Source organism: Carettochelys insculpta, chromosome 2, assembly GCF_033958435.1.
Source record: "Carettochelys insculpta isolate YL-2023 chromosome 2, ASM3395843v1, whole genome shotgun sequence".
In the NCBI taxonomy this organism is placed as follows: Eukaryota; Metazoa; Chordata; order Testudines; family Carettochelyidae; genus Carettochelys; species Carettochelys insculpta.
Window position 1 is genome coordinate 256,432,973 of NC_134138.1, and position 24,321 is coordinate 256,457,293.

The 24,321-nt window shown below is 45.9% G+C and overlaps 1 protein-coding gene across 5 annotated transcripts in view; it reads right to left on the minus strand.

Annotated features, from left to right (window-relative positions):
- Positions 1-23,167, minus strand: part of PFKP (phosphofructokinase, platelet) — an 81,716-nt gene extending 58,549 nt beyond the window's left edge. Inside the window, exons 1-3 of one of the 5 annotated variants that reach the window (XM_074985017.1) lie at positions 22,694-23,167; positions 9,607-9,680; positions 787-864 (exon numbers count right to left, since the gene is read on the minus strand). In XM_074985017.1, the coding sequence (XP_074841118.1) occupies positions 787-864; positions 9,607-9,680; positions 22,694-22,787 (246 nt within the window). In that variant the 5' untranslated portion in view covers positions 22,788-23,167. The remainder of the gene's footprint in view (positions 1-786; positions 865-9,606; positions 9,681-22,693) is intronic. The other 4 variants (XM_074985016.1, XM_074985014.1, XM_074985015.1 and 1 more) reach the window with 4 other exon arrangements.
- Between the last annotated feature and the right edge of the window lie 1,154 nt (positions 23,168-24,321).

The following is a 24,321-nucleotide window of genomic DNA, read 5'->3' on the forward strand; positions in this document are numbered from 1 at the left end:
TAGCTGGGGTCCTTTAGAAAAGGAGCCCCATCTGGGCGAGCCGTGTCAATTTCGAAGTGCCGTGGCCGCCCACATGCTAATGAGGCGCTGAATACGTATTCCAGCACTTCATTTGTAAACTTCGAAATGGCCATTTGCATGGCCATTTTGAAGTTTTTGGTTAGTGTAGACATGGCCAAGGAGGGCTATTTTATGAAGAAGAGATACATAAGTAACTACAGTACAATTTTGTTATGCACAATGATCTGATTACAGGAGCCATCAGACACACAATGCTACTTTACTGCTATTTTGTTCTGATAGCCTCCACATGTAATGGTTTCATTTTTTGCAACTGTTTTGCATGTTAATTTTAAAATAATTGTTTACTTTCATTGGTGAAAAGTTTCCAGGGCATGGAGCCATAAAATAGAATATTTCCCTCCAAATATGACATTGTTTTAGAGTTCTGGGGCCCGATTCTCCCACTCTGATTAATGCATGTATCTAAACATGCATTTAGGAGCCTGACTTTGTGCCCCTAATTTTGAAAATCTAGTATATGAATTGTTTCTAGCTGCTGGGTGTGACTCACCTCTGAGCCGTCTGATTTCTGGAAGATGCTGGGCATCAATTATCCAAAAAGCAGGGCCTCTCTTTAGGTGCTTAAAATTGGAAGCCCAAAAATGGAGCCAGTCAACTCACTGAACAATTCTGAAATACCTGGACTTTATCATTAAGTTTAAAAATTCTGGTTAATGATTTCAAATGAGTGCTCTGTTTTAATTTTTTTTAAACTATACTTACCACTTGCAAGATGCTTGAAACACTTTCCCAGGACACTTCAACAATGTTGTCACCTCCATCAACCATGCCTTGGTATCCCTGAGACAAAAGAAATGCCATTACTATTACTACTGTGGTGATAGCCATACTCTGTTAAGTATATATGCATATATTATAGACAACAGTATTCTTCCAAGCTCCACTTCAGCCTGCTGACATCAACCACAAAGATCACCCACCATTCTCTGTGCACTCTGTTGAGGTTCGCAATATGAACATATGTGCCCCTTGGCTTGACTGGGCTTCTTAAGCTCCCCTTTGAGATACCTGAATACCCATGGACTCATAAGGTTTGGCTTCATGATTTGGAGAGAAGTGGTGGTATTTCCAAAAACCCAGAACCTGTGGCACTAACATATGCCATTGTTCTTAATAAACTGTGTAAAATTATGACCCTCTCTCTCTCTCTCTCTCTAACACAAGGGACAAAAAGGATTACTGACAATGACGTAATCAGCACCAGACTGATAAGTTAACCCCCCACTGCCTCATTAGGATGAACGGTGCAGTTCACGCCTCTGAGAGCTAGTGCTTTGGACCATCCAGAGACTCATTTCTGCATCAGTTGCATCGTGTTCACGGTATCTGAAGATTTCTTCAGAATCATGACAGCTAGAGACATACTTGTAAAAATGCACGCCGAGATTCTAAAGAACAGGAAAGTGGCTTCAGAGAAATGCCAGTATGGGATATGAATGAAAGCCATCTGTTTTGAAGTCCCAGCTTCAAAATGCAATACTACATCATGGCTACAGTTACACTTGCGAGTTTTGCCCACAAAACCCGTGGAACATCCACACACAAAATGTGTTTTGTCGACAGTAGGGTGACAAAAGTCAGCACTTCCTCTGACAACCTTCTGCCTCTCCTAGATGAGGAAGAGCACCCTGTGTGGACAGGTCCTGTTGACAAAAAGCTGTCCAGATGTTCTGGGGGACCTTCTCTCAACAAACAGGGCATCCAGGACAATGAACAGCCCTATCTGCTGTGTTTCCGGGTGCCTCTTTTGTCACTGTCGACAGAGCAGAGCGCTCTCCCACCTGGCTTTAGTATATGGCCACATTTGTTGACAGTTTTGTTGGGAAACCTCTTCCACCAGTGACTTCTGTCGACAGATCGCTGTAGTGTAGCTGTAGCCCATCAGAGCACAACACCAATAGTTATTATAAGGGAATGACAATATATCTGCTGTGCATTAAAGCTTACACATTCCAGTGTTTTTGAAGGAATGGGACTAGGCTAAGGCATGGTTTCCCAAGTTGGGGGGGAGTGTCCCCCTGGGAGGGTGTGTCCCCCTGGGAGGGTATGAAGAAATTCTGGGGGTGGGGGGCGCAAGGCAACCCAGCCCCACCCCACCCCCATCATTCCCCCCACCCAAAGAAAAAGCTGGCCCTTGCTTCCGGCTCTCAGCCCCTGCCATGTCACATGGGCAACTGTGTGCAGCCCCTATAAAAAGCAGGCAGTCAGCAAAGGCCCATGTGGAACTAGCTGCCTCCTGCAAAGGTGAGTGAGTGTGGGTTGTGGGAGGAGGAGGAGGATGGGGTTAGATGAGGGGCTAGCAGTGCCCGGCTTTGGGGGAGGGGAGGGGCTCAGGGAGGAGGCTCACAGGCAGCTGGGTTGGCTGGCCTGTGGTAAAAATGAGGTGTGGGGGTGTGAGGGTTTCTCAAAAATCAAAAGGGAGGCATGATGCCACAAAGTTTGGGAACCACTGGACAAACAGAATAGCAAGTGTGTTCAGTGTCCACAAGAAAACTGATCATTTATTGTTCAGAAAGCATTAATTTAAATGTTTTAAAGTAATGGGAAAAATCTCTAAACATACCAGAGTAAAAAAGAATCATAAGCAACAGGCAAAATTGGATTACAAAGAACGAATGGGGTCAGACACAACTTACTGCTCTTTTGTACACAATTAACGGTGAATGAAATGCAACACAGGCAATGTACTTGCATTCTGGTAAACCATTTAAAACAGCGCCACAAAACCTAAATTCAAATTGGCTTGGAAAATCATTGTGTATTGTTAAAGGGCAACGTAGCAAGATGTGAAATGGAAAGATGTCTAGCAGGAAGTTAAACTCAGAGTTAATCTGGTTTTATTTATTCACAATACAGGTATTAATCACAGGATACTGACATTTGCCAATCCTAAAGTAAAGTATTGGGAAGTTTTCGAAAAAGATGGTCAGAGAAATGAAATAAAATGGAATTCAATCTGGAAAAGTACAAACCAGTGTATCTGACAGGAAAGAAATTCAGAGCTGTTATTCAATCTAGTGCATATTCAATTACAAGAGGATGAAGTCCAATATGGTAACAAAACTAGGAAAAGTGGCTTGTTGCTGTAGTAATCATGGTGTGGAGCGAAGAGTTAATGATCCTTCTCTGTAGCACTCTGACAAGACAGCACCTGTCAGTCTGGGGAATCTGAAGGGCCAGGGCGAGTCAGGGGGCTCTGACTAGCAGAGGAAGCAGGCAGGGTTCCATGAGGGAAGGGACATCCTGGCCCCTGGAGTTCCAAGTTAGCTCTCTGCAGCACATCTCTCTGGTGGAATCCCTTCTCTGCCACAGTGACTGCATTGCTCATTAACAGCCACCTCACACAATTCTACAGCTTCATGTCCGCAAACTGTAGTAATTACTCTGTGATTAGCTCCACTTTGTCTTATTCTGGAAGGCAGTAAGGAAGCTACGAACTGCAGAATATCAAAGTTGCACGTTTGAGTGTGTTAAGAGCAGCAAAGCATGACAGAATGCATCCCTGTATTCACACCCCCTACACCACTGTAATAATCTTTGACTTGTGAGATGTCTTTGGAAAACTAATAACTCACTGCTCAACCTAGTCACATACTCAAACTTGTCTGTCTGTCCATTTCTTCAAGACCTCCTCCTGAACAGTAAAAGTTAGGATCACCAACTTTGGTATACAGTTTTCTCTTCTCACAACTTAAAGCAACATAAGCATTTGATTGTGCCAGGAAAATAGGACGTGCCTGGAACTGGACTGCATCTAATAAAACCATACAGAAATGAGGTGAAAGGGTTTGGCTGCCCTGCCCCCTCATCCGGTCTGGGACTGAAACCTCCCCAAGCCTCCCAACCCCTAGGTACCCATCTCCCATTCCAATTTGTACGAAGACATTGCTGGCTGTTCCCCTTCATCAGGGAGACATGGGAAAGTGCACCATTTGCTGTATTTCTCTCTAGCTGGGGAAGAAAAGGGGGAGATTAATCTGGACATGAGACATGCATCCCTCCCTCGACTGTGCCTACCAGAGCTGCAGAAGCCATGGAGAGGTGCTTCTCACCTGGCTCCAAGCTGCTGCAGTGGGAGAAGGGAAGAGACACCCTTTCTCTCAGCGGAAGCCTGTATAATGTACCCCTCATCCCCACCCCAGAGAGGTGATTTCAATGAAGCATGGACATTGTCATGTTATTTTCAAAACAAATAAACAAATAAATTGAGTTAAGGATCCCAGTGACACCAGGCAAATCTTCCAGTCATGTCGTGTACACACCTCACCCCTCATGGGAGGAGCATGTGGTGGCTCTAGTGGTGGTGGTGGCCCCTGCCGCTCCTGCAGCTCCTCCAGCTGCAGCGGCTTTGGCTCCAGTGAGTTGCCAGAATTTACTGGGAGTACTGGGGGAGTCTGGCTGGAGGATGGAGAGGCCATTATGGCAAATACAGTAAACCCTCACATTTAACAGGCTTTCAGGATTAATGGACACTCCTCCCCCACAACAGTCGTTAAATTGAGGGTTTACCATATTAGGATTCGCCAAATCCGAAGAATTGGGTGTGTCCCATGTAAACTCATCACCTCATAAATTGTATTGTTAATCTTTAAGATGCTACAGGATTGCTTTTTTGTTTTGTGAAAATACAGACTTACATGGCTACCCCTCTGAGACTATTCATCATACGTAAATTTATTTAAGTTCCCACTGAATCATCAAACGCAAGAAGTCCTGTGGCACCTTATAGACGGAGCATAAGCTTTCGTGGGCAAAGACCCACTTCATCAGATGCCCACGAAAGATTGTGCTCCAAAATATTTGTTAGTCTGTAAGGTGCCACAGGACTTCTTGTCGATTTTGAAGATGCAGACTAACACACCTCTCTGATACTACTGAATCATATTAGTAGCACAGGTTCTAGTCCAAGTAGCCCTGTTTAGGCAGGACCGGTCAAGCTGGTCTTAAAGGAATGAGTGTTTACCTCAATTTACAAAGGAGTTGTAAACAGGGTCCTCAGACAGCAAGGAGAAGACATCTGCATTTCCACAAACAGATAAGACCAACATGCAAAATCTTTCACCAGCCTCCTTTACTGTTTTGAATCAACTTTGACTAGAGGCTGCCCTCAGGAAAATGCATTTCAAAGGGTAACTGAACTATAAGAAGAGGTAAAACATCCCAAGTTCTCTCTTCCTATCCATCTCCCATTCTTTTGCCAAAGACTGAAATTTGGTCAGCCCTGTTGCTGGAGGCATATGGTAAGAACTTCACCTTGAACCCAGCCTTGTTTGCTCAGTTTAGGAAGCATTTTATCTTTAGTTCTTTTGAAACTATTTTGACTTTAATGCCTTATACCTATATGTGCTTAAAACTTATCTCCTTGTAGCTAAATAAATTTGTTTTATTTATTAATCAAAACTAATAACTCCATTTAGGATAGCAAAGTATTGTATATTGATCCCCTTAGATGGTAAATGAACCAAATATACCTGGACTTCCAGAAGAGGGATGGATAGTGCAGAATACACAATGAGGCAGAAGCCTGGGACTGGACATGTTTTGGGGTCACTTACAAGTGGAGCCCAAAGCTGCTGGAAGCCACAGTGTAGCTGATGTTAGCTGACAAGCTGCTGGGGACAGATTTCCTAGACCAGGGCTGAGTGTAACAGGCAGACTGTTTGTGAGAAGTCCCGGTTAGGTACTACAGCAACTAAGCATTGTGGGGCATCCCAGCCTGAAGGGCAAGGATAACATAACCCCTCACTGGTCTAGACTGCACCCCAGAACCTCATATAAATAAGTAAGTCTACATTTATTGTAAATTTAAGAACAAGTTATCCTTGGAAAGCCCTGGAAAGTGAATGGAGGTGAGCAGATCTGAGATGGGAACAGCAGGCACAACCAAGGCTGAGATGGCTTGAACTGAACATTTATCTTATTTATTTGGGGGCAAATAAAGTTGGGACTAAAAAAATTCACCCTCTTCCTGAGTGTGAGAGTGCAGCACAGACATGATGTTGGGGTGTTACATGCCATCTCCTCACTGCTGTACTCCCTACTGCTCTTTTCCCTGCTGACAGCTCAACATCCATGCACCACTGTTCCTCAGCTGAATTTTGGACCCCTTATGACTACTGTAGCCTAGAAAGGAACCCTTCACACTACATGGAACAGCCACATAGGCCCCATACACAGATGCCCCAAGGCAAGACAGTAACACAGGTACTTTAATCCATCTTTGCACACTAGTCAACTTGTGCTGTGTATTTTAACTCCTTCCAAGGATCTGTCCCTAAGGCTTCAACCCCACATCTGTCCACTCTCACCTCCCACATCATCATGATGCAGGAAACAATCCAGCACTTCACTGCCAGTCATCCATTAAGTCATACAATGGGGGTAGCAAACCATACAGGCTGCAGACATATTAATTTTGAAGCGGGAGGGGAGACAGGGAATGAAGGGCAGAATTAATATTTTCTGAGTACAAAACAAGTACTGGTATGCAAATAAGCAGAACACTGTGCTCCAGAAATCTTTTGTTCTCTGCTGCCACAACAACCAGTTTCTGAGTGCTTGGTGTGCTCACTAGCTTGCCAATTCCTAGAATTCTCTTCCGACTCTCAGCTAATTTGTAGACTAGATGACAAGAATTAGATGGGGGTTGGGGTGTGAGAAGTTCTTTGGCTGTCGTTCTTACAGGCTAAATACGGTAAAAGCTTTCCATAATGTTAGCCTCGGAATGGCCTTCATTATATTTTATAAAACAGTCAAATTAATTACAGAATTTTGAAACAACACTTTAAAGTGTCCAATATAACAACATTTTCTTGATGGTTGTTTTGCAAATACCTGCAATTTTTTGAGCCTAACATGCCATGTTAAAACTGAGAGACTATTGGATAAACCATATATACACATTATTTTGAAGCACATATTAATTTATCTCTTGGTTATGTTACCACACAAATTTGAATGAATGCACTGTTGTGCCAAAATATTCACAGATGAACCCATCTAGCATTAGGTATGGCTTAAGTTAAAACACAAAAAACAAACAAAAACCTTCTTCATGAAAGTGTTTTACATCTCTAGTGGCTGAACTCCAAGTATATACAGATATGCACAAAAATTAGATTTAAAGATTAAAAATAGCTTGACAAACTAAACACTCTTTTCTAGCACTTCTGTAATTAGTTTTAGTCTATACAAAATACTAAAATCACTTTTAATTATCAAACTTGCCTCCCACATTTTAGCCTAGATCAGTTTAGCCCGCTTGCTGGACCACCTTAGAAACCTGCTTGCGCCTCCTCCCTCACCCCACCCCACCCCAGAAACCCTGATTAACAATCAATGATCTAGAGGGAATGACCAGAACAAGAAATCCTTGAGTGAGCCACATGAGTGATCCAGCCCACTCCCAGCTTCTGGCAATCAGAGGCTAAGAACAACCATGGCATAGGATAACATCCCTAACTATGTTGGCTAATACCCATTAATGGACCTCATCTCCATAATGAACTTCTCTGTTAAAGTTTTGGCCTCCATAATAGCCCTTGCCAAAGAGTTCCATGGGTTGTGCATTGTATGAATAAGTACTTTCTTTTGTTTTAAATCCGATATCTAGTCATTTCATTGGGTGACCCTTGATTTTTGTATGATGCAGAACACAACCGAGGAGTATATAACTCCTGTTTATTCACCTTCTCCATGCTAGTCACCATTTTATAGATCACTATCATATCTCTGTCATCTCTTTTCTCAGGTGAAAAACCTGTCATTTTAATAGCTGCTCATACAGAAGCCGTTCCACAGCCTTATTCATTTTGTTGTCCTCCTTTGTATCTTTTCCATTTCCAATATATAAATTTTTAGATGAAGTGACCAGAACTGCAGGCAGCATTCAAACTATGGATTCATACAGAAGCATTATGATACTGTCTATGTTATGATACTGTCCTTTTTAGCTACACCAGTGGTTTTCAACCTCTGTTCATGGATCTCGCCAGGGGGGCTCACAATGATGTCTAAGGGGTCCATGGAAAACTTAAAGACTGAAAACTGACAGAACAAATTTCAACTATATATACAGACAATATATTTACAAAGGAGTCCACACCTCCACTTGAAATGTTTAGGCTTCCACAAATGAAGACTGAAACTACTGATCTCCCCCTCTCCTAATGGTTTCTAACATTTCAATTGTTGCAGGACATTCCATGGATGTTTCTTGAGAACTGTCCACAATGACTCCTTCATCTCTTTGAGTGATAACAGACAATTTAGACCCATCATCCTCTATGCATAGCTGTGGGGAGTATGTTTTCCAATATGCGTTACTTTGCTTCTAACAGCACTGAATTTCATCTGACATTTTGTTGCCCAGTCACCCAGTTTTGACACTATAACTCTTTGCAGTTTGCTTTGGACATAACAATCTTGCATGATTTTTTACATCTGCAAATTTTGCTGCCTCAGTGTTTATACCCTTTTCCAGATCATTTATGAATGTTAACCACTGATCCCAGCACAGATCTCAAGGTCATATGGCTAATTACCTGCCTGCATTCTGAAAACTGACCATTTATTCCTAACCTTTGTTTTCTATCTTTAAACCAGTTACTGATCCATGAGAGGACCTTCCATGTTATCCCATGACTGCTTTATTTTAAAAACTAAAGGCTTCTAAAGGACCGTTTGTTTAAAATGTTTACCGTATACCAATAGTCACAAACTTTAAAGACATATTTTATCTCTTTATTAAATCAAAGTACAATATTGGCATTTTCACATAACATTGACATGAATAGTTTCTGCTTTTGATGTACTCATATGTTTTTCAAATTTCCATATCCCATGCAGTCTGAATGTAACTTCACACACATATGCATGACAGCCACAATATTTCTGGTGTTTGGAACGAAGTGTACAGGACTTCATTTTACAGCCGGTCAACTCCTCTCCTTAATTTACAAAATGAGAAACACTATGCAAGGGCTATAGCACCAGCTGCAGTTTACTCTTGTCAGGTAATCCCTATGCTTCTCACTTCCTCATCTGTAAATTGAGAATACTACTACTCTTCTACCTCACAGGATTGTTATCAGAATAATAAATACATCAAAAGTTGTGGGAAGCTAGATATTATAGTAAGGGGACTGAGAGAGGGCTAGAGGAATATATTATAGAAGATATTCAGATCTGGATAGATACGTCATTGCTGTGTAATACAAGGTCTGATCCCATCCCATCAACATCCACAGCTAAGTCTCTCTCAGAATTCCTATCCCCTTATTGTTGTATGAAAAAAGGTCTAGAATCTGAAATCAAACTTCCATTTTAATTAGAATATGGTCTCTTGGTCATGACCAGATAAATTACCTTTCACAGGTAAAAAAGGCCGCTGACGTGATCACTAGGAACATCGTGTAATATTTTGAGTCTTACACCATTAAACACCATCTCATGTTTCCACAAGAATAGGGTTCAAACACATTCAAATGTCAAATACAGAATGCATACAATAGAAAAACTAACCTCATAGATAAAATACACTTTAGCTTCTACGTAGATCCCCATACGCACCACTGCGCGTACCGCAGCATTCATACCTAGAAAGAGAAAATGGACACACATTACACAATTATGCAAGATTACCTCCATTTTCTAATATTATCTTGAAATACCTTTGTCAAAAAAATAATCCAACAACAAAGGAATTAATTGGAAGCTGTAATTTGTTTCTAAACAGAATAAAAGCTTTTATTCTAACAGAAACGTACATCCTGACAGTACAGCCAGCTCTTGAAGTCGAAGGGGGCAGAGTTATTTCAGCACCACGATTATACGACCACTGAATAGGTGAACTTGATGAAATTGTCAAAATATGACCAAAGTAAACAGTAATTAGAAAGTGGTGACAATTAAATGACATACGGCGGGGGGGTTGGCACTTTGCAATTTGCAGGCACAGTTCTCTAGAGGGCAAAATAAGCGGTTGCCAGCTTCTTTTCCTGACACAGTTTCCTTTCTTCCAAACCAGACCAGCAGCACAGACTGTGTTGTGAGGCAGCAGAGCCAAATAAGAGAGAGGAGAGGGAACAGCAAGCCAGTGCCAGCTGTTTGCCTCTTGAGTACAGATGTGATGTAGGTAGCGCAGGCAAGGCAATGCCTTGTGGCATCATACTCCTAAGTGCCAGCATGTCCTGCAGCTCACAGTGGAGCTTTTAGTACTCTCTTTGTAGCTGCCTGACAAATTGAAATGCTTGGCTGAACAGTATCATACTTGTGTAAATTAGCATTAATTTATTAGCAAACACACTCCACAAAGCCATTTTAAAGCAAACCCAATGGGTGTCAATCCAAAAAATCCATAAGAATGTGGTATCTGTTGTAATGGCTTTCTTCATCTTTATCAGGGAATATTACTCATGACAAAAGAGCTGGAAAATTACCAACAGACTCCAGGCACAAGAAACAACCACAGAGCTACAGGAGAGAGGCAAGGAAGCTGAGATCTCTCTCTAATGGCTCATCAGCACTTTATTTGTACTTACAGATATGTCACTGTGTAAAATAAAAGAAAACAGTAGTCATGTAGCACTTTAAAGACGAACAAAATAATTTACTAGGTGATGAGCTTTCACAGGACAGATCCGCTTGTTCAGCTCTATAACTTTGCAAAAAATATAGTATAGTATCTACAGCCCCCCTGAGCAACAGGATCCATTAGTTATTACAGATAGTAAAGAAACAGATCAGCACTGCTGATGATATAGAACAAATTAACCCCACATTTGAAAGGCATGAAATGATCACACCACCCAACAGGGCTAACCTGAATCTCCAAACTCACTGTAGGGGCTTGTCTGCATACTTGGCTTAATCTAATTCTTGACATTCCCGCCCCCACCCCTCCACTCTCTGATTTGCTCACCTTGATTATCTTTTCCTGATTTGTCCTCCTTGCTTTCTGTTTTTGGTTCTCTGTGCCTCAAATATTGAGTCTGTTCTGGTCTGGCTGTGGTCTGAAGAAGTGGGTCTGTCCCACGAAAGCTCACCCAATAAACTATTTTGCTAGTCTTTAAAGTGCTACTTGACTGCTTTTTGTTTTGATAGTGTATAGACTAGCACAGACTGTTACAAACTCACAAAGCCATTCATATGGCCTGTCTTCAGGCAGTCTGGAGACTATCTGCCAACACTCATCCTCTCTGAAAGCTCTGATATGCTATGTTCTTCAGACATCCACCTTATCACCTCTCCTGTTTTACATGTATGTGATGACTGCAAGATCTTTGGAGATATGCTAAATACCGACTGATACAAGAGTTCCACCAACTAAGTCTCATGAGCCCCCACCCCAGTTCCATCTGACTGCAAGGAAAATGGAGAGGCTGAGATTCAAAATGACCATGACTTGCACCAGCTAAAACAGAAGAGATTCTTGTGGACACGAAGAAGCATTTAATGGACCAGGGAAAGGCAGCATCTGCATCATCTGCTGAAGATGCATACCTGCCCTTGGTCAATGTTTTCTAAATCAAGCTCTTAATCGATCAGTCACTGATGCTCATTTTTCAGGTTACACCTGCAGCTTATGTTTATTTTAATCATCTGCAGCTTGCAAAGAGTCCGAGCACCCCCTTCTAATGCGGAATTCTTCTCCATCAGTAACGTCTTTACACCTCCTGTCTACATTATGGTAATAACCTGCACATACCGTGTCCTCTCAGACCATCTTCAAGATTCAGCTAGAGCACAATATTAATAAGTGGCCACCCATAACAGACCTGTGAACACCACACTTATGTTCAGGTCTTTGCATTGTTTCGCCTGGCCTCCCAACCTCTCCATTCAATTCAAGGCGCCAGTGGGAGTATTTAAAACCCTGAAACGTCAGAGATATCACTTTAAGCCGAAAAACAAAGTTTGAACCTGCCAGTGACTTAGATTATCCTCCTCCAAAGAGCTGACAATTCTTTTTGTAATGTCTGTGTATACTACCTAGCTCAACAGTGGTATTATGGGAATATAAATCATAAAAATAAGATGAGTTCTTAATGTCTTTCCCTTGTTGGCAATCAAGCATAATCCAAGTGTGGTCATGTTGCTAGAAACTAATTTAAAACTCTGAACTGTTTTGGCTTTTTTTCATTTCAACTTTTTGACATGCTGCCAGCATATATGCTAACATTTCAGAAGACAGCAGCACTGATCGTTACTACTTCCCATTGCTGCCTGCTCAAAGTCAGTGAGTACCTTACTGCTTTGGTGAAAAGCAACTTATAAATCAATTAAAAAAATAAATCATGCACAACAGAGTGATTTCTCTGACCTGTTAGAGTTGGCAGCTGTAGCCAGCTCATACCAGTGACTAAGCTTTTGAGCTCATGATTTGCTATGCAGCATCTAAATTCCATTGAATGAGGCATCCTCATATTAGACAGGATTTTTCCCCTTGGTCTATTAATTTTGTCACTGTTTCTTCATTAAAAGTGTGGAGAAAAGAAAAATGTTTTGAACACTGTATTTTGCTCACATTTTAATGGGTCTCTACTGATGGAGCAATTTTAGTTATATTGTTTCTTACATATGTTTTAGCCCTATTTGCTAGGTAAGATGCCTTTTTTTTCAGTTCCAACATAATTTCATCTTGTCAGGTTATATAATTTTACTTGTGTTCCCTGTGAGCAGTTTTGCTCCTGCTGGGAAACTCAACTCTACACTGACACTAAAAAATCAGACACAATATATGAATCATTTCAAAAGAGTTCATGTATTCACTAAAAAGTAGTTACATGACTAATATAATTTCCTTTACTGAAAAAAATTTCCTAACGTTAAATTACTCATTTGCGTCTCAGTTTAGGCATCATTATTCTATTGGCTCCATACTTATTAAACCAATATCTCTTTTCCATTTCCATTTTAAGAACTCACTGGTGCTTTCAGTTTATTGAGAATTTTATCCTTGAATCAGGACGCAAAACGCAAAACTAAAGAGGTACATGAAAATCCAGGGTTGTTTCCATGAATTTACATTTTCCATGTCTGTTTGATAAAAAGGGGAAGGTTTCTAGTCCAGCAATTATCAGCTTGGGTTAATATAAACAATGAGGCATTCACACGTGATTTCTTAAATCACCAATGAGAATTTTCACCAAGCACCTAGATTAATCATTATTTGTAAAGCTGTAGTTCCAATTCACTGCCTCAGATTTACAGTGTATTTGCCACGCAGAGTACTCAATGCATACGGTTTTTCTGAATGAATAACTTGTGTATACATCTAATCACTTAAGTCACTTCTGCGTAACATTTTTGGAGGATAACCCCAAACTCACATGTTTTCCTAATGATACAATTATGTATGTCTCAAAGTATGAAAGCCATGTTGGAGGAATAGTAACAGAGATGGTCTCTGGCTATGGTCTGAAGAAGTGGGTCTGTCCCACAAAAGCTCACCTAATAAACTATGTTGGAGGAAGTGGCTCAAAAGCATATATAAGTAACACTTAGGCTAGAGATTCTCAACCTTGAGGTCGTAACCAGGTTTCAAGAGATTACAACTGCTCTCCCCCTTCTATCTAAAGCTACACCTATACCATGACACAGAGCTAGCTCTCATTGGCCACATCTACATTAGCCCCTTCTTTTCAGAAGGGGCATGGTAATGAGCGAATTGGGAAGATGCTAACAAGGAGCTGCTATGAATATGCAGTGCCTCATTAGCATAATGGCAGCTGTGCGCAATTCAAAAGCACTTGTAGACACGAGCTTTTCGAAAGGACACCGCCAGCCCCCCGGACTTTGAAAGCCCTTTCTTCCTATTTGGTTTTAGGAAGAAAAAACTTTCAAAGTCCGAGGGCCCCCTTCAAAAAATGCCCGTCTACACAGCCAGCATGCAATTCGAAAGCAGCACTTTCGAATCACGTGTGGCTGCCTGTATTGAGGTGCTGTGGCCTCCGCTGAATCAGAGGTGGAGGAGGCCGCTCAGAGACCCTGGTACGAGGGCCCTGAGCCAGAACACCTGTGCCCTGCCCCCTCAGAGGGCGACACCTGGGGGAAGAAGGGACAGGCTCCAGTCCCAGTAAAGGGCTGGCTTCCAAGCAGGGCAGAGGGCTCTGACCAGGCTCCTGGGCACCAGGATCAGGGGACCCGGCACCAACCAGTGGGCCGGTGAGAGCTGCCCACCAGCTGCCCAGCCCAGTCCAGGCAGCCACAGCCCAGCCTGCCGTTGGGCCAGTACCCCAACTTCCTGGATCTACCAGACCCCTTGCGCTTGTGGTGGGCCCCCTCCACTTAGGCTCTGCCAGGGCCAGACAGATTGCCTGGGGCCAGGTACCCTGGGGTCCCAGGTGAGCCCAGTCCAGGAGTCCTACCTAACCCCCGCAGTGCTGATGCCTCCAACCGTCCAGAGCCCACGGTCCTGCCCCCAGTGGACTACCCGAACGATGACGAGATGCCTGACTGGCCAGACCTGCTGAGTGCTACCTACCCGGAGGAGACCCACCTCCCTGAACTTGCAGACCAGTCTGACTGGGGCCCAGCACCAATGGAGGTGGAGGTAGGAAGTGGCCCAGGAAAAGCTCCTCCTGAGCCCATGGTGGTATGTTGTGGCCTGGATCCATACTACCAAGCTCAGGGTGAGAGTGACTGCTAGGGCCCTGGTCTGGGATGCAATGGATTGGGAGGGCCTGTGTCCCCCTACCCCACCTCCCTGGAGAGGAAGCCCCTCGACTCTCCTGAGCCACCTCCTTTTGGTGGTTAGCTGCTTATTTGCTGCCCTGCCCTGAACTGAGGGCTGGGCTTTTGAGCTGCTTAATTCCTGTCCTGTCCTGCCCTGAAACGAGGGCTGGGCCTCTAAACTGTTTGGCTGCTGCCCTACACTGAACTGAAGGCTGGGCCTCTCAATGGATGGTCTGCTGCCTGGGACAAGACGCCTGGGTTGGCCGGGCACTGAGGAGGCACGCTGTGGAGGCCCAAACCACCTAGACAGGGCAACTGCTGCAGGCCAAGGATGCTACGCTGCCATTATGCGAATGAAGTACTGCATATTTATAGCAGCAGCTTATTAGCATCTTCCCAACTCACTCTTTACCATGCACCTTCCAAAAGGAAGGGGCTAGTGTGGACGTAGCCATTGAAATAGAGTGAATATAAACAGCAGTACAGGCACAGTGGCAGGAGTAACAGGAGTGGAGGTTACATAACAGTTTCGGACACACCTAACCCATGCTTCTGCTACTGTTACTCATACCACAGAAGCTATGCTTGTACTTAAACTCCCACTCTGTTGATGACAGCTAGTGCAAGCCTGCATACACCAAGAGGGGAATCTCATCCTTACTTCATACTGTGCATGCAGCCCAAATAAGATGCAAAGGGATCCCCACACTTTTGCCTATTGCAACATAGGGTGTCAGCAGGGAAAAGAAGAGAATCAGGCCTTTCTGGATATCCTCACTGAAAGTCTAACGTGGCTATTCAGTATACACATTAGCATGGCATGGCATTGCTGTGTATTTTGCTCTCCATCACTTGCAATTTTTAAATTAAGATTGAATGTTTCTTCTAACAAATCTGCTCTTGGAATTATTTTGGACAAGTTCTGCAGCCTGTATTATACAGGTCAAACTAGATGAGCATAATGGTCCCTTCAGCCCCTGAAATCCCTTTGTCTCTATGCATGGACAGCAATGTAAGTGCTTAAAGCAGGGATTCCCAACCTATGGGTCACGCTTAGAGTTTTCTAAGGGTTGCCAGCTGGGCAGCTCTGAGCAGCACGTGGCTCTTTCAGGAGCCATTTGCAACTCCTGCCACTGCTGCCATTCACTCTTCCAGCTCCTAGTTCCTGCCCTGCCATGCTGAGATGGAGCTCAGTTTAACTGGTTTAACAGCCAGCAGGAGGGAGCCAGCCATTAAACCAATTAAACTAAGTCCCATTTCTGCACAACAGGGCTGGCAACTTCCTGCACTGCAGGTGGGGGAAGGGAGTAGGAAGGCTGGGGACAGCTGCGTGGAGGAAGCAGTGGCAGCAGCCTGGGAAAGGAGCAGCGAGGGGAGGGGGCAGCAGCAGCACTTGTGTGAGGTGGGGGGGGCATTTTGGGGCTGCAAGGGGTTTAAGTCTGGGGACAGAGGGGTGGTTTGGGGCTGTGAGGGGTTTCAGCCTGGGAGAAGAGGAGAACAAACAAGATTTTTTGCCCCCCCCCCGAGAGAATCCCCTCATCTCCCCCATTTTCAATTGCCTTGGTGACCCATTTTGACAATTTAGTAAGACTTTGTGACCCATCTCGAAAAGGCAAGCACCTATAACATTTTCAGAAATGCTGAGTAACTGAAGTCTCTGTTGTTGTTCAGTCCTGAATAATCTAGTGATGGCGGGTGGTGAAGCAGTGGAATGCGGGTGGTGAAGCAGTGGAATGCGCTGCCTAGAGAGGTGGTGGATTCTCCATCCCTTGAGATTTTTAAGTCCCGGCTGGACCAGGTCCTGGCTGGGATGACTTAGTAGGGGTTGATCCTGCCTGAAGCAGGGGGCTGGACTAGATGACCTCCTGAGGTCCCTTCTGTGATTCATTGCAAACCTAAATATGGCTATAAGTACCCAATGGCAGGTATTTACATCTGAATGTTTTGGCCAGAGTACATTCAAATGTATAATGATACCTACAAAGAAGGCAGTACGAAGTCTCTACCAGTGTTTTATTAGTCAAGTTCTGCTTTAGTAAACAATGTTTTATTTCATAACCTTTGGCTTCTTACAAGCAGCATTTCCATTACCGTGTCTAAAAAATGTAATTATATGATTAGGCCCATTTTCCAATAGTACTCGATAGTCATAAGACTTGGTCCTCATTATTCAGTAATGATACACATGGAGGATTTGAACAGTGGCTTAGCAACTAAACTGTGACTAAAACAGCTATTTAAAATACATAATCTAAGATCCTCAAAAATGCCATCTTCTTTTGCATTAGACTTTTGATGGCTGCTAAGATTTCTTTGGCACTTCTCAGCCCCAGTCAAGACTGAATAAAGTCTGTGTCTGGCTGGATGGCATCAACTGAGACTGAAACAGATACATCAAAAAGGCAGTATCCTGTATCTGGATATTTGTCTATTCAGTCATGTTTGCACAGTTCTCTCACCAAGGTTATACTGAATATTACAGTCATTCTTATTCATGAAAATACACATAAGAGGTACTCATACTTTCTGCCCACACACTATTCTACATTGTAACTACATACTACATAAGCTGATACAGCACAGCAGCATGGAGGGAGCTAGAAACATCATCTCATGCTTAGTTCTGATAGGCCTCAATCTAAAAGAAACATAAAATAATGCAAAAATCTGTACTGTACTCAGAAAAAATGCTAGCACTTGCTTAACTTTAAACACTTGTTATTGACTTTACTTCACTATCGCTGTGTCTACACTAGCCCAAAACTTTGAAATGGCCATGCAAATGGCCATTTCAAAGTTTACTAATGAAGCACTGAAATACATATTCAGCACCTCATTAGCATGCTGGCGGCTGCGGCACTTCCAATTGCCGCGGCTGACCACTGTGCGGCTCATCCATATGGGGGTCCTTTTCGAAAAGACCCCACCAACTTCAAAATCCCTTATTCCTGTCTGCTGATAGGAATAAACATACTGTATTTGCTGTATTTACTTTCACTATACTGTACCTATGGAAAATGTAACCAAAATTTATTTATTGTTAAAATACCAGTTATTTGAGAGTTCCACATGATAGAATGCCATATATGAAAAGAGTTTAGAAGTATAGAAATACAGTCTCTAAAACACCAGACAACAAATATGGAAGAAAGTATGTAAGAAACCTTAACTATAGAATGCACATTTCCCACCTGTAAAATGTTTTTTGAAACATGACATTCCAATTTTCTGGCAAATAAATTAATTCTTCCAATTCTATTTACAAAGTTGGAGCTGGATTCAAATTATATATATACACATAACATACACAGCAACATTTATACAGGACCATATATATTACTTTTGCAGTGTCTGTCCAACTGCCTGTCCAGACAAGGTTCTACCATGTCCCCACCCACCCCCCCACACTATGCTGGCTCCAGCCCCTCCTCCTGCCAGCGCGGGACCCAGCCCAGTCCCCCGACACACACACACACACACACACACACACGCACCATGCCCACCTAAGCCACTTCCTTTGCCAGCACAGGACTTGTCCTTGGCCCCAACATATTCCCCCCTGCCACACACACAGTGTCAGTCCCACCCAGCATGGCCCAGCCCCCCCCCCCAACACAGCCACCCCACACACACCATCCCAGCCCAGCCCTCCCAATGGAGCGCCCCCCACACCAGCACCCTGCCAGTCCCAGCCCTTTCCCTGGCCAACACGGTGCCCAGTCTAGCCCAAAACAGAGATCCTCCCCCCAGCCAGTGCAGGACCCGGCCTATACTTTTTGGATATGTATTCCAACAGGTTTCTGTCTAGAATTTTCTTCCAGCCCAAATTCCACTTACAAGCAGAGCTGCAACCAAGCCTCTAGTACACACAAGTTCTGCAATTTGAGAGAAAGAAATATTTGTTTTCTTTTGGGGGGCAAACATAATGGACTGCAAAAATGTAAGTTTCTAAAGCAATACATGATGAGTATGTTGCAGAGGTCTGCCTACTACAGACCCATGATCTGGGCTGTGGCTCTGTAGCCGAGAAGACCAAGACTATTTCATTAGTGTCCAAAATTGGGCTAGGTATTTTACCCTGCAAATAAAAAGCCACGACATAGTTCTCTCTTATCTTGAAGAGCTAGAAACCAAAGAGTAACAAGCAAAAGAAAGAATGGGATAAGAAAGAGCAGAGGCCAGTAAATAAGTTTACACAAAAGACATTCCATTTTTGTTCACTGTGAAGTATCCATAAATTTATGTTCTAACGTACATAGACCAGCTCACTTCCTGTGGACAACAGAGTATAAGGGGAGAGGGACATTCTATTGAAAGAGGAGCCACATCTCAGGAGCAAAGACTAATGTATAATAAAGTCACCCACTCCACAAGTGTCAGCATTAACACACCCAGGCCCAGAACAGTAGGACAAACAGCCCAATGCACCTGCTCAAGCACCTGCTCAAACCAGCCCCCTCACTCAGATTATCTTCCACAGCAACAAGACCTTGAAGTTACCTAAATGTTCTGTTTTGTAATTAAAGTTGTCCTGGGGTTTTAAAGAACACCAGTCCAGCCATTCTCTGAACACTTTATGTTGGCCCACAAGTAAAAAGCAACTATTAACTTTTCGGCCTTAGTATAGACTTCCTTCTATATGGAAGATCCTGGACCACTGTAGCTGCTGCTCCTATATCAGCCTCATCATGATCCCTATCCCTAGGCCATTTGCCTAGGGGGCACCCCTTTACTGCAGTGATCTGTTGCTGTCAGAATAGCCCTGGGGTCACTGACAGCTCACACAAAGTAGCCTGAGGCTGCTCTGCATTGTGCCAAGGGCCAACCCATGACAGGCAAACCCCAAAATCTGAGGGCAACACAGGCTGTTTAAAGACCCCTACTTAGAAGCCCCTCCTTCCTAAACTGCACCAACCACACATCAAGTGACAGGCTGCCAGTTACTAGGTTCATTTCCCCATTCCACAGCCAGGTGGCCAAATCTATAGTGCTGAAACATGAAGTATAGACTACACTTTTCAAACTACTTAACTTTTATGCTTACACTAAATGCCCAATACACTGCTTAAATCCATCACACAAAATGGTGGAAAGTAAATACAGTGATTAGACCCTGATCATGTCAGGTATGTGCTGTGAATGTATATTAATACAGATTTAAACATCTTAGAATCCACAGAACTGCACAAACAGACTAAAAACCCTTAAGGAGATTGACTATAAATTTGAAGATGCCACTTCTTGAAACTTAATTTCTAAGATGTGTTTAATTTTTTCATTTTAAAAACAGATGCTTTTAGATTATTAATAATGCAAAAAAACAACAAAAGTAGTGAATTCCTGGGCCGGGATTTGATAGGGCACGCACCTGCCTGGAAAAGTGTAGGTATCTGCTTACTGCTTCAGTGAAAATACAAGTGGAGAGAGGGCAGAAGACTTAAACCATCAGGCAGTGCAACACTAACATGTTTTCCTGTAAGGCTAGCCATTCCTGTTTCCAGTAGAAAGAGATCTGTATTGTGAATATTCAAGAAGTTACAGCATATGGGGAATGGCAAAATCAATTAAGGAACAGAAAATCCTCTGCCTTTAAAAACAGGATTACTTTGTACAACATAGCTCTTCCAAAACTGTTAATCTACTTGGTTATATGAAAACTCTTTCACCTACAGACCTCATTATTGTCTCTAAGTTACCGTGGCCTCACGCGGTACACACGACCTTGAAAGGTCATGACTCAGAGCTCTCCCGTACTCTGCTCCCCTGCCAGAACATGATGCGGAAGGGAGAAGGGAGGTTGCTGCTTCTGTCGTCGGTGCTGCGCTCAACCCAGTTATGTAAATGAGTTACGGGCATGGCTGATGTCCGGGCTGTCGCTCAGCCAAACACGCCAGCCCTAAGATGCGACTCAGTCGCTTTCCTGACAGCAAGGGAACGGCTTTGTGTACACTGGCCGGCAGGCAGGGTTCTGCGCGGGCCTTTTGCGAACAGTCACGCCGCGAGGGCAGCCCCCGCCGCTCCTCCCTCGGGCTCTGTTCTGTTCTGTTTTGTTTTGTTTTGTTTTGTTTTGTGCAGCGCTCACGCGCGCTGCGCTCTGCAGGTCACCGGCCCTAGGGCGGATCCTCTCAGCTGGGGCCGCTGCGGGAGTGTTGTGGAGCAGCGCCCAGCTTTCAAACCGCCGCGAGCTCCAGCGGCTCCCGCCGCGTTATGTAACCCGCAGCCAGGCGGAAGTGAGCGGCAGAGCTCAGCCGGCCGGGGGACGTGCCGCTGCGGGCAATGCCCTGTCAGTTTCATTAGAACACGGCGAGGAAGGCGATCGGGTGTCCGGAGCCTGGGTGCCCTGGGACGAGGTCAGCCACGGAAGCGACCCCCCCACCCACCGGCATGGGACGGCAAGAGGAAACAAGTCACTGGCTGCTGTCAAGGGACGCAGCCTGCTTGCCTCGTTCTCTGGACTGGCAGCTCCCTCCAGCCCCTCAATGGTGGGGGATATCAACTGTTAATCCCAGGTAAAAGTTCGGGGCGGCCGGGACGGAAAGATGCTGCTTCAGCGGAGACGTGACGCACAGAGGAATCCGCAACGACTGGCCGCGGATCACGTACACACTGGAGGCGGGGAGCGAGCGAGGAGACTGGTCCAGGAGTACCAGCAGTCTCATGCGCACTAGGGTGCGGGAGACAGGCCAGGTCCCCACATCCACCGAGGCCCGGCATCTCTTCTGTCACCATTCAGGCACCAGTCCTGCATCCACGGGCACATCTGCAGGAGCCGGGCTTCTCTCATCGCCCCCTCTCACCCACGTGGGCCGGGCCGGGCCCCCTCACAACGCACGAGACAATGAAGCTCGGCCCTTGCACCGCCGAAACACTCCCGATCCGCAGCGGAACTACATCCCAGCGCACTGCAGCAGACCCGCTCCCGCAGCTGCTGCAAAACCGATGTCACCGAGGAGGCGGCCCCAGGCCGCGATGGCTGCGCGGAGAATGACCGAGGGGCTCCGCTTTTCAATGTTCAAATAAGCGCCGCGCCGCTAGACTCGCCCCCTCCCTTGATCAGCCCAAGCCAGGAGCCGGTAACAATATACGGGTATTATCTCGCGGGGACAAGCGGGAGGGCCCCGCGAGGGGATCTCATGACAGGTCAGTAAAGTCCAAGTCTCCTGTTCCCTGGTGGCCTCTCCATTCAATGCCCGTAGCCCTGGGTCTCCAGCCCCCCCGCCCTCACTCCCGCCCTGCAGGGACCCCGTCTCCGATCGGCGACCCAAGGGGGCGAGCGAGGGCTGCAGGTGCTTAGTCTTGCCCGAGAGTTAGCGACCTAAACCGCTGTCCTGAGCGCAGAGTGGCGCCAGAGAGCGGAGCGGAGACGAAGGGCGTCTGAGGCAGGGCTGGCGCGGCCCGCGGGAGACAGCTCCCTGCCACGTGCGGTAAACCAAGTCCCCTCAGCGTCCCCCCTTCTCGTCCGCCTTCGCCGTCCGCCCCTCTCCCCGTCTCCCACAAGGTGAGGCCGGCGGGGCCTAAAGCCCCCGGAGCTCGGCCCCGCGAAGCGGGCTCAGAAGCGGTCACACGTTCGGAAATGTGACTATGGAGGGAGAAGGGGGCGCTACTCGCCCACGGCCTATCGAGGCACTTTCCCAGCCCGGCACAGCGAAGCACTAAAGCAACTCAAGAGCAGCGGAACTGCCAGGAAACAGGCACCCTCCGCTGGCCCTCCCTGCTGGCGGCTCGGCCCCACCCCCGGCTAGTGCCCCATCTGCCCCTACCGCGAGGCCCGCCGACCCCACGTGCTCCCGGCCACCCATCCCCCCGTCACCCACCGCTGCCCACGAAAAGAGCCGCTTCACCTCTCATCCCTACAGCCCCGGTCCGCCCGTGACGCTAGCCCCCACCAGTAATGTCCCCTGCCGCCCCAGGCAGCCCGCGCCCCCGCGGTCACCTTGCGCATCCCCGCCGCTGGTCAGCACCCCGATGGCTTTCCCTGCGCCCGAGAGGTTCTCGAAGAATTTCTTATCCGCCGGCTGGTCCGCCATGGTGTCGAGGGGGGAGGCAGCGGGCCGCCGGCTGTGCGGCTCCCCTGCCCGCCTGGGGGATGGAGGGAACGAGCGAGCGAGTCCCCTGGCTGCGCCGGATGTAGCCCCTGGCTGCGGGGCTCTGCCCTGGGCCCGGAACAGAACCGCTACAGTAGAAAATAGGCGGGGAGAAAGCAGGAGCGGTGCAGCCTTCACATCCCACTCCCGCCGCTGCGGATCCGGCTAAGGCCCCCTGCCCGCAGCCGCCCGGCTGCAGCCCCGCCGTGCCTCTCCCACACCAGCCAGCCCTGCTCAGCGCAGCCACTCCGGAGACTCCCTCCCTCCCGGCGCGTCTGCGGCTCCGCCCTCTGAAAGGCAGGGCGAGGAGCCAATGAGAGCCGGTGCGCCACCCAAGGTGCCCGCGGCAGAGTGGAGCGGGCGGGGCAGCGGGTTAGGATGCTGCAGCCGGGGCGATGCAGGTGGGGATAGCGCGGGGAGCAGTGATGGAAGGGCCGCAGGTGGAGGGAGGGGGCGACCCTGTTCTTTCCTGACCCCGACAGTATGCTGACAAGAGCCAGGGGAAGAGGGGAGAGGACACGGCTGGTTTCCTGGCAAAGCCGCTGCAGGAGGAAGCTAGTGAGGTTCCTCTCCCCAGCTCCCCCTGCTGGAGCCCAGCACTGAGCAGTGCTCAGGTCCTTAAATGGAGCATTGGCTTGGCCTGGAGCAAATGTTCACTCTTGTGACTCTGCAGGATCAGACAGTAACAGGCTGGGCAGTAGAGGGATGCAGGAACAATATTTATAGTAGGGGAGCTGAGAACCGCTGAACCAAATTGTAAATCCCCTGCATGATGGTAACCAGGTCCAGCCCTGGCTGCAGCAGTGCTTCCAGAACCCCTTAGTTGTAGCACCTAATAGTAGTCCCAGAGCAGGGTTACCAGATCCGTGACATATAAATTATACCTTCATCTCTTTTTGGCCTAACTCTGTCCTATTCTGGTTACAGGAGGCACCCCAGACTGTTCTTTGCAATCCTAAAAGAGGAAGCTGTTAGTCTCTATAAACAAGCCTGTCATTCCATTGGAGAGAGGCAGGAAGGGAAGAGCTCTTTGTAAAGGCTCTAGTTTTGTCTTTTTGTTTGTTTTGGTTCAAATTCTCTTGGATACCATTTTGCACTAATAATTAAGGCACTATCATTATCTTTAAGATAGCAGTGAAATAACAGCCAATAGGTAGTGTAAACATCTCTTTGAGTATTATTTATTTATGTTTTAGTAGCCTCTAGAACTCCCAGCTGAGATCAAGTTCCCTTAGTGCGAGGTGCTCCACAAACATGTAGTAATAATCAGTTCTTGCCCTTAAGTGTGCGCTCTTAAAAACAAAGGGTGACTCATTGTCACACTTATAGAGATGGGGAACTGAAAAATATCCATTTAGAGCACTCTCTCTTCTCCCATTTTTGTTCTTAGGTCAGTTTAAATAAACCTCTTTTGGTAAGATCCAAAGCATAGTGTAATTATCTGGATCACAGAGACAGATTAAGACCCAGACCCTGC